This window comes from Calliphora vicina, chromosome 4 (genome assembly GCF_958450345.1).
Source record: "Calliphora vicina chromosome 4, idCalVici1.1, whole genome shotgun sequence".
NCBI classification, from domain to species: domain Eukaryota; kingdom Metazoa; phylum Arthropoda; class Insecta; order Diptera; family Calliphoridae; genus Calliphora; species Calliphora vicina.
In genome coordinates this window covers 120,969,398-120,980,627 of record NC_088783.1, presented here as the reverse complement: position 1 = coordinate 120,980,627, position 11,230 = coordinate 120,969,398, and the positions used below count along the sequence as shown (strand labels likewise).

Below are 11,230 nucleotides of genomic sequence, written 5' to 3'. Positions count from 1 at the left end.
TACAACAACAAAATATTTTGTTGTTGCAAGAGTTAGGTTTTTGACAACAGACTTGGGTTTTTGACAATTACTTCTCGTCTCTATGTTACCCTATGATTTTTGTCTTACAACGCGTTGTCAGAAAAAGCATTGTCACTGTATTAGTCTGTTGTCATATATTTTGTTATTGTATCACCCATATGTGTGAAAAGAGCGTTATTTTCATTGTCATTTATCTCTCCTTCCCTTTTATATAAGGGAAAGGCAAATTATTTCAAAGCAGACAATTGAAACATTAATTGAATCAATCCATAGTTTATGTAAAGTATGAGGGTGGGTCAATAAGTCCGCGAATTTTTGAATTTCCCGGCTCTTAACTGGAAGGGCAACACTGCTCCAGTCAACAGCCATCTGTCAGTTGACTCCTGTCAAAATTTGAACAAGCTGCGTCAATTAGTTTGTGTTTGACAGCCATTGATAGCAGAATACCGCGTGACTTGAGGATAAATTGGAAAAAAGTGAATTTCGTCTGCTCATTAAGCATTATTTTAAATACTAAAACTCTGCACTATCAATTTCAATGGTAAAAAAGTGCGTTACTAAATTTCATTGTAGCCGTACAAGCCGAACGTTCTGGTATCTACACCCAAAACTATTGAAAAAAGCGATGGGAGTATGAAAATGAGAGAGATCATTCAATTTTGAAGATGGCTGCCGCGTTTGCTTGCAATTGTGTGCATAAATATGCAGTTTCCATGGCAAAAAAAATGAATTATGCTACGAAATGCTCCCTCTTGCACCCTATTCTCCGGATTTAGCCCCGAGTGTCTATTTCTTGTTTTCAAACAAGTCGGCGGAAAGAGATTTGACTGCAACGATGAAATCATCTCACAAAAAATACTAATTTTGATAACAAATCTTATTTTTTGGAAGGGATAAAAATTTCGTTTTCAATTTATTTTCCTTATTTTTCTGTTAATACAAATAAAACCCTAGTTTTTACAAATTGTGGCAGTTAAAAGTAATATTTAGAATTTTTAGCAATTTCTAGCTTATTTAGAGGTGCTGCTTGGTGCATTTTGATAATAAATACTTGGCATCACTGGCTTGTTCTCTTTATAAAATACTTGGCAACATTTGAAGTAATAAACAAACTTGGTAGCACTTTCAAACATTAACCATACACTACTCAGAGCTGGTTATGCTCTCATTTCTTTAAAAAACAAACAAAACTACTAAATTTTCCAATCTTATACTAAAATGTAGACTATTAATGGTAAAAAATATTTTTTTTTGATAAAATTCCTTAACAGTTTCTTTATATACATATAAACAATTTTAGTTAATCTGTGTATCTATCTCCAAAGAAATGCAGCACTTGTCAAAAAACAAACTGTCACATTTTTATGACAAACTGACACTAAACTATTAAGGCAGACTTTCAAAAATAATAATGCGGCAAATCGTATATGTATACAAAAAATTTCTTTTGATATTGATATTAAAGTGAATTTTTTTTTTTATATTTTTACATGATTTTCTAATCTTAAGCAAAATCTACAGTATTTTAGTAATATGTATAAAATACCGCTAGTTTAAGTTATTTTTAGATTCCCATGCATTTAATACTTCAACTATGAGTACAATATTTCAAGTATTGAAACTCATCTTTCATCTTCATGCTCATGTATTGTTGGCAGAAGTGCAAGAAAGAAGGCCTAAAATGTAGCTAAAGGAAAAAATAAATGAAATAAAATAAAAATAATCATGAAGATTGTTGCAAAAAGTTTTTAATGACCATGACAGAGCTACGAAATGTTTACAGAGTATGTGGGGAAATATGTTTGTGTGTGACTCTATTTTTATTTTTTTGTATTTTTAATATGACTTAAAATACCAGGCCCCTTTTACGCTGATGTTGGTTGGGAGTTAGTATTCTGTTTAAATGTTTGAATTGTAGGCAATGTGCCTAGTCTATCATATGCTTTAAGGATTTTTCTTTGTAAGTTTGTTTCTTTATTTATTTTTTTGTAGTTTATTACTATTTCAGTTTTCACATGACATGACGAAAGTTATTATTACTATATGACTTAGAAATGTCTGGAAATACTCACTTCACTCTGTAGTGTGCTGTAACATATTCCTATATAGACATATTTAATGCTTGTTCCTATATATTTATTGCCTTTCCTTATACTGAGTTATGGCTGATATGCTTAATTGTAATGTAGAATAGTGTTGGTAGTTTGAGTTTGAGTTCAATATTTGTAAAATATATTTCTGCCATTTGCTGAAAATTTTGTTGGTAATTGAAGTATTAGAAATCTATTTAATGTTAGTTTTTTTCTATTTGCAATTTATAGAGTGTTTGTTCCTTAAGTGCCTAATGGCACGCTAAAAGCAATAATAAACCATCGTCACTTTTGCATATTGAATTTCTCTTAGCTATAAATATGCCAGGTCTTTATTTCACTGAAATGTATGAGAATTTATAATTTCATATTAATGATTTATTTAGGTCTACGTACGTACAAAAAAGCTTGTAATTAAAGTAGGAAAATATGTGGAGAATATATAAAATTAAATATTAAAGGTATTCAAAGTAAAGTATAACAAATGAATGAGATTTTAATTTCATATTTTTATAACGAAACAATTTCGGTCAAAAATTATTGTAAATTTAAAAAATAATTCAAGAAAGTGTTTGTTTAATCTTAGCTAATTTTATATTTAAATACAACTTTAATAAAAAAATAAAAATTTTTTCAAAATTTAAAAAATTTTGAAATGTGATTTCAAAATTGTGTTGGAATTTTCAAAATATTGAATTTTATTAGCCCAAAATAAATGAATTCGAAATTTTAATTAAAATTTCCGAAATTTCGTAAAATATAAAAAATTTACTATTTTGACATATTCGAAAAATTTTCGAAATTAAGTTCGAATTTTCGAAATTGTCCAAAATACCTAAATTTTTTTAATATAAATGAAAAATATCAATAGTTTGAAATATAAAATTAAATATTTTAAAATTTACGGGGTTTGAACACTTTTGGAAATGTTCAAAATTAAGTTTGAATTTTCGAAATCAAGTTCGAATTTTTAAATTGTTAAAATTACCTCAATTTTTGAATTACACCAATTAATAAATTGTCATAAAAAATTAAATTTACCATTTTTAACACGTTTTGCCATGTTAGAAATATTTCGAAATTAAGTTCTAATTTTCGATATTATTCAAAATGCCTGGATTTTTGAATTTAAGTCCAAAATATCAATAATTTGCCATTTAACATTAAAATTTATAAGGTTGGAACATTTTTGAGCATGTTCGAAATTAATTTCGAATTTTCGAAATTGTTCAAAATATGTGAATTGTTGAAATTTAACCCAAAATATCAATAAATTAACATTTAACTTTAAAATTTATAAGGTTCGAACATTTTTGAGCATGTTCGAAATTAATTTCGAATTTTCGAAATTGTTAAAATATGTGAATTGTTGAAATTTAACCCAAAATATTAATAAAATGACATTTAACTTTATAATTTACAAATTCTTAACATTTTTTAATATGTTCGAACATTTTCGAAATTAAATTCGAATTTTCGAAATTATTAAAAAAATTCAGAATTTTTTTATTTTCCACATAAAAACATTAAAATTAATATTTTATTTAAAATTTACAAGATTTTAATGCTATTGGCCATGTTCGAAAAATTTCGAATTTTCAAAATTTTTCAAAATGCCTGAATTTTTGAATTTAAATCAAAAATATCAATAATTTTCCATTTAACTTTAAAATTTATAAGGTTCGAACATTTTTGAGCATGTTCGAAATTAAGTTCGAATTATCGAAATTGTTCAAAATATGTTCATTGTTGAGTTTAAAGCCAAATTATTAATAATTAGCCATTTAATTTTAAAATTTATAAGTTTTAAACACTTTTTGGCATGTTCGAAATTTTTCGAAAATAATTTCGAATTTTTGAAATTGTTCAAAATACCAAAATTTTTAATATAATTTCAAAATATCAATAATTTGCAATATAAAAATAAATATTATAAAATTTACAAGGTTTGAACACTTTTGGGCATGTTTGAAATTAAATTCAAACTGATCTAAAAGTGTTTAGCTCAGTTCGAAAATTTTCGAAATAAACTTCGAATTTATAAAATTTTCCAAAATATGTCAATTACTGAATTTAAACCCAAATTAAGGAATTAATTTGTTCTCAACACTTTTAGATGTGTTCGAAAATTTTCGAAATTAAGTTCGAATTTTTAAAATTGTTAAAATAGTGAATTTAATTCCAAATTATCTATAGTTAGCCTTTTAATTTTACTATTTCTTTTAAATTGAAATTTTTTGACATGTTCGAAAAATTTCGAAAATAAGTTCGAAATTTCGAAATTAAAAAAATATTTTTTTTTTTAATTTTAACATAAAATTAACCTTTTATCTTCAACATTAACAAATTTTTACACTTTTCAATATCATCGAAAATTTCAAAATTAACTTCGAATTTTCAAAATGGTTATAAATTGCATATTTTTTTATTTCAAACATAAAATCTTAAATCAAACATAAAATCTTATTATTACAAATTTAAATTTTCTTCTTATCCGTATTAAATTTTAGGCCTTGATCAGAATTTTCTATTTTTTCCATAGAGAATTATACACCTTTTTGACTTCTTTAAAAAAGTATTGTAACTTTACAAAACTCCTTGCTAAATATTAAATTACATTCTTGAACTACAAAGAGCACTTACATTACAATATTTTATTTAACATCAAGAGTCCTCTAAGGGTTAATTAACCGAAAATATGTCAACCTACCCTACATCAAATAAACTTGTTGTTATAAACAGAATAAATACATACATTCTTGCAACATATTTAAATGTGTGTAAATATTATAATTGAGGATTGCAGTAAAACGATGTAACATTTTTAAGCATATGCAGCAATACAACAACAATTTACTACTTCGTTGGCAATAAAATATTTATAGAACAAATTTAAATGTTTGCTACCACAATTACTTATAGCAAAGCATACAAAGAGAAAGAGGTAGCAAATGAAATCCTCTTTTTGATTTCTGTAGCAATTCAGTGAAAGGCTGCATACAACATTTGGTGTTAAATTTAGAGACAACATTTAAAAATGCAGTTGGATTTTTGTGTTTAACATATTTAAAGGGAAAATACATATGCTGACATTTTAGGGGTGGCTGCTGCAAATATCTGTTGGGGTTTGAAACTGTTTTCAAATATAAATACAATAAAAGCGACAGGACGCTTAAACCATTCTCTTATGTTATTTGTAGGAATATTACATGGTGTTGAAGCAGTTTTGTTGCTTAACGTTTTTGTTGCAATTTACCTTTAGAATGTCACAAATGGTAACTTTTCTATTTATTTATTTAGAAATAATAAAACAGAAAAATATTTATTTACATACTCCTTTGTATAATAGCTTATGTTGTAAAAAATAGCTAGAGCATAAATATTTTTTTTTATTCATCATATAAAGGTCATTGCTTTCGTCCTGGCAACATTTGTATTCAGCTAAAGTAACATTGCAACATTTTCTTACAGGGTTAAAGCCTTCACATCATTTTCCTCCTGTTTCCCTCCCCGTTAACAAAACACTTTACATTAGAATTTTGCCAGTTGATGATAAAGAGAGCTGAAATTTGTAATGTTACAGGAAGCTTTACTCCAAACTCATTCTTAGTGCTGTAGTAGCCGATTGTACCACCAGGGTTGTTCAACTTTTACATTGTGTTTGGTGTTAATGATGATGATAATAATGTGGCAAGATACGCAATTCTATGCCCTTTAGATGTGGGTGTTTTGCCGAAAGGCATGATTAAGTGGTTTCGTCTTATAATTATATGCTTTGATTTTTTCTCCTTTTTTTCAAGGCAAAACGTCTCTTATTTAGACTTGTTTCTGTGCCTGTTTCTTTACATATTCTTTGTATTTTATCTGGGCATTATAGCAAAAAACAAGTAAGAGAGATATATTCGAACCTTAAATACCCTTCAGCAAAATATAATTTAAGATGAAGATTGAAAATATTTTTTGGTGAAAAAAATATTTTTCCCGATTTTGACCCATTTTGGGTCCCAATTACTGTAAAGATATATACAACGTTGAAACGGGTTTGAAATGTCTATCATTAGACATCCATTTGTCTATATTAATGACTTAGTAATCCAGATATATCAAAAAAAAGTCAAAAAAAGGTAGTCGTGGTGTTTTGCTTATATCTCAGCCATTTGTGGACCGATTTTTCCGAATTTAAATAGCAACCTAAGCGGAACTATTTCGGATATATTGATGTATCAGTCATAAATCTAAGTTGTTTGGGGGCTTCTGAAAGTTGATTTCAACATACAAACGGAGATATGGGCCTGGTTATATCGACTCTGCTATTTATAACGATATCCAAAATATATGGGATCGTAAATGAAGATTGCAGAAATTACAAACGGCATGACAAACTTATATATACCCTTTTCTTTCTATTCATGATGAAGGGTATATAAAAAGCTCTTCATTTTGTGTTGAAGTTCGTTCGTTTTTGTTTCTTCTTACAATTGTTTGAATTGTGTTTTATTTAGCTTATTGTGCAAAATAAAAACAAAATAATAAAGCATAAGGAAAATATAAACAATATTTTTTTTGTGCTGCACTGTCTTCCAGATGCAGATAACACAATCCAGCTGTCTTGCCCTTAAATGACTCTTTTTTTGCTTCTTTAAAACCATTTGCAAATAAACTTTAAGTTTATTATAAATATTTAATATCTTTTGGTGTTGTAAAGCAAGATAATGGACACAATGCATTGTAAAGTGTAGGAAATAAGCTTAAAATATAAAGATATTTTTATAAAGAATTTTATACAGAAGAAAATTTTAAATTTTATGAATTTTTTAATATTTTTATAAAGATTTAATACAGAAAAACTTTAAATTCTTTAATATTTTTATTAACAAAATATAACTTAAGCTCTAATTTACTTTAAAACATAATAATTTCAAATTTTTGTAAAGTTCGAAAAATTTCGAAATTAATTTTGAATTTTCGAAATTTTTAAAAAGTTGTAAATTACTTAATTTAAACCCCATAAACAATCAACATTTATTTTTAAAATTTAGAAGTTCGAATAATAATTAATTATGTTAGAAAAAAGGAAAATTTGAGAAAATCTTGATAAATTTTCATTCAAAATGTAATTTTTTGGATAATAAATAATAAATCCATTTAAGCAAAAATTAAAAAAATAGGTCTTTATTTCTATTCTAAATGTAAATTATTTTTCAAATATAAACAAAAATATAAAAAATTAACACTTTTTGACATGTTCGAAAAATTTCGAAATTAAGTTTTTCGAAAATGTTAAAATGTTAAGAATTTTCGAAAATGTTAAAAACACCTAAATTAAAGAATTTTTATGAGAAAGACAAATAAGTACTCAATATATTCTTATAGAGCCTTAATTTTATTTAATTTTAGAATTTACAAGTTTTGAACATTTTTCGATATTTCGAATTTACGAAATTGTTCAAAATACCTAAATTTTTTAATATAAATCCAAAATATCAATAATTTGCCATTTAAACTTAATATTTTAAAAATTTACTAGTTTCGAACATTTAGAACAAGTTCGAATTTAAGTTCGAATTATCGAAATTGTTCAAAATATGTCAATTGTTGAGTTTAAAGGCAAATTGTTAATAATAATCCATTTAATTTGAAAATTTACGAATTTTGAACACTTTATGGAATGTTCGTACTTTTTCGAAATTAAGTTCGAATTTTTTAAAATTGTTAAAAAATATGTCAATTGCAGAATTTAAATCCAAATTAAGTTCGAATTTTTCAAAATTGTCAAAAATATGTGAATTATTGAATTTAACTTTATTTTTTAAATTGTTTAGTTTTTTATACATTTTTTGACATATTCGTAAAATTTCGAAATTGAGTTCGAATTTTCGAAAATGTTAAAAATTTAAAAATGTTGTATTCTTTATCCATAAAACAACACTTTTATATTTGATTAACAATTACATTACATTTATACGTATAAATATTGAAAGTTCCAAGAATTAACGGAGAACTGGGAAATTCGGTTTTAATTATTATTTTGAACTTAAATTTCAATTCCAAAACAAACAAAAAATAATCCATTTGGGTCATGTTCGAAAAATTTCGAAATTAAGTTCGAATTTTCCATAATGTTAAAAATACTTAAATTACTGGTTTACTTTAAAAAAAAATATTTTTTATGAAAACAAAATATGTATTTAAAAAAAATTTAAATTCGAATTAAAAAAATTGACAAGGTACATTTTTGTGATTTTAAAAATGAATTTAAATATTTCTATTTCAGTTATATTTTTAACTTTGTTTTTATAGTTTCTTGTTGCTATTTTTAACTTAAATTCTACCGTGTTATTGTTTTTTCAGACAATCAAATGATCGCATATCTGGTTAGTTTCATTTATAATTATCTAATTTTTAATTTTCTCATGTACAACATTTGTTTGCATGCTCTAAAGTTTGTTTACTTAACTTTAGTTTTTTATATTTTTGCAAAATTAACATAAAAAATATAACATAAAACTGTATACAGTATCTCTTCCCATATCTTAAACACATTTGTTTTAAGTATGTAGTGAAAAAGAGCAGCTACAATTAAAGCTACCAGCGACAAGAAGTCATAAAACTAACGGGCATCATATGAAACTTTAAACAATTTGAAGAAATATAATAATAATGAATCCAAATTTTCTCAAATTTATTAATTCAACTATAATTAATTTGTTAATTCAGCAAGCAAAATCCCTAGCGACAAAGAAAACCAGCATGGTGATCTTTCTCGATCTTGTTTATAATTCAAAATTTACCGATCACAAGTTAAGTTCTTATTGCTCCCTATTAAATATTGGCATCGCTAGGGCACGAACTATTTAGTGTGTCAATTCAGTGAAAAAAAAGACGCCATAGCATCTTCCAAAACAGTTATATATATAGAAGAAAACTTAACTTTTGACCCATTTTTTTAAATTAAGTTGTATAAATTTCTCCATCTTATCCCTTCCCATTCTCTGAACACTATTACATAATATTGTCATACATGTAGTATTGCATTAAAACAAATTGTTTAACAATTTGTAAGCCCGTTAATAAAAATTCCAAAACAATGGCTTTAATATCAAACATCAGAAATGTAATTAACTACTAGTAATATTTAATAATTTCTCACACTTTTCCATTGTTTTCAATTTGATTGAGTTTCTGGGTGCAAAAAAATAAAATGTTTACACCAAACTGGATTTTAAAGAACCTGCAAAATATGCAAAGTTTATTGCTCTTGTTGTTTTATTATTGTAAATAAATTCATCACAATAAACTATAAAAGATTTAAAAAAAACAAGTAAATTATTTTATAAGGCGAAATATGATAAATAAGAGGGGTAATCACATATTGCAAACAAATTTATAATCATAGATGATTAATTATTTTGAATTCAAAAAAAACTTTTCATACAACTAAATTGAAAACTATCTAAAGAACAATTTTGTTTTGATCATCTTGTACGTTTTGGCAAAAGCAGAAATTTTGTATTAAATGTATTTTTTTCTTGAAAATCATGGACCGATATTGACCATTTTCTACTAAACAAACCTTAACAGCTTCTTTTGTTTACACCACCTGCGGATCCAGAGGGGGTGAAATAGCTAATTCCCCCCCTGGGATTTCATAATTTTTTTAAAAAAAAAAAAAAAATTTGGAAAAAACTTTTTTAAAAAAATGTTGAAAAAAATTTGATAAACAATTTAATAAAAAATTTTAATTTTGTTTACCTAAAAATATTAAAAAAAATATATTTTAAAGTATAATTTGGTGATACCCTTCACATAAGATTCGACACTGCCGAATATAGCCTATTACTTGTGTTTTCTCAAATCGTGGAGTTTACTACTATTTAATTTAGTAGTGAAGTGTTATGCAGAGTGTGCCAATCGGCCATCTGCAATGGACATTTTAAATTAAATGCACCTAATTCGTTTAAGATTTCAAGCAAAAATAATTAATTTTACCTCGACTGTGAATAGCCCTACAAATACAGTTTATCTCAAGTAGACAAAATTTCGCAGTTTGTGTTTGTTTTAAAAATGCCATTTATTTATTTAATTTATATTTGAAATCAAAAGTAATTCTCAATGCTTTCGCAAAACTAAATAGAGATTTTGGAAAAAAAATGTCGTGGGTTCGATTCCCGCCAAAGACTCTGTTTTGTGCAAACATGCCAAGAGGATTTGCAGTATGTGTTTGTCTTAAATCATTCTTAATACCACAATTTTTTATTATTTCTTGTAATATGTGAAACTGTGATTAGCCCTAATATGAGTATTTTTATTCAGTTTTTTTTTGTTTGTAATGTAAACAAACAATGCAAGTGATTTGTATTCTTAACAAATCACATTCTTTTGTTAGTGTATTTGAGTTATTAGTTTGTTGTTGCTGTTGTTGTCGTCGCAGCAAACGTAAATTAATATTTAAAACATGAAACTGCTGCTGCAGACTGAGTTACAGCAATATTTTTTACTGAAAAGATTAAACAGCTACACAATTATTACAACAACGAACAAACAAAAAAAAATTAAACAAAAAAAAAACAAGTGCAAATTTAATTAACTCTAAAGTACGGAAGTACTAGCACTTCAATATGTAGTTTATTTTCTTTCTTTCTTTTTTTTATTTTTGCTGCAGCTAATGTTTACACTGAACTAAAAATAAAAGTACTCGATGTACTTTTTATTAGTACAAGTGTTTGCTCGCCAACATTTCAATTGCAATTAGTTAATGATTGTATGGCTGCTGCAGCTACTCATAGTTTAACTCTTTTGCTGCATAGAGAGAGAGAGATAGAGAGAGAGACCTATATTTGAAGTACAATATTATAGCATAAAATACAGGGGGTAAATACATTAGGTAGCATGGTTTTTGGTAAATGGATTTAATTAAGTATTTAATTGTATTGAAGTTTTGTTTATAGGATATTAAATATACATTTGTACTTAACCTCAAGGGGAAGTATAGCTCTTTAAAATGAATTAACAATAATTGTTTGCTTTAGTTTTAGTTTAACTAGAGTTCAGTTCAGTTGTTTTGTTAAACCTTCTCTTTTCTTTACTTTAATATTGAGTACATTAGTACTAGTATTATT

At 25.8% G+C, this 11,230-nt stretch overlaps 1 protein-coding gene across 1 annotated transcript in view; it reads left to right on the top strand.

Moving 5' to 3' along the window:
• The first annotated feature begins 306 nt into the window (after nucleotides 1-306).
• fs(1)N (female sterile (1) Nasrat) overlaps nucleotides 307-11,230 on the top strand; it is a 32,514-nt gene continuing 21,590 nt past the window's right edge. The window contains exon 1 of the mRNA XM_065509648.1: nucleotides 307-312. Within this exon, the coding sequence (XP_065365720.1) occupies nucleotides 307-312 (6 nt within the window). The remainder of the gene's footprint in view (nucleotides 313-11,230) is intronic.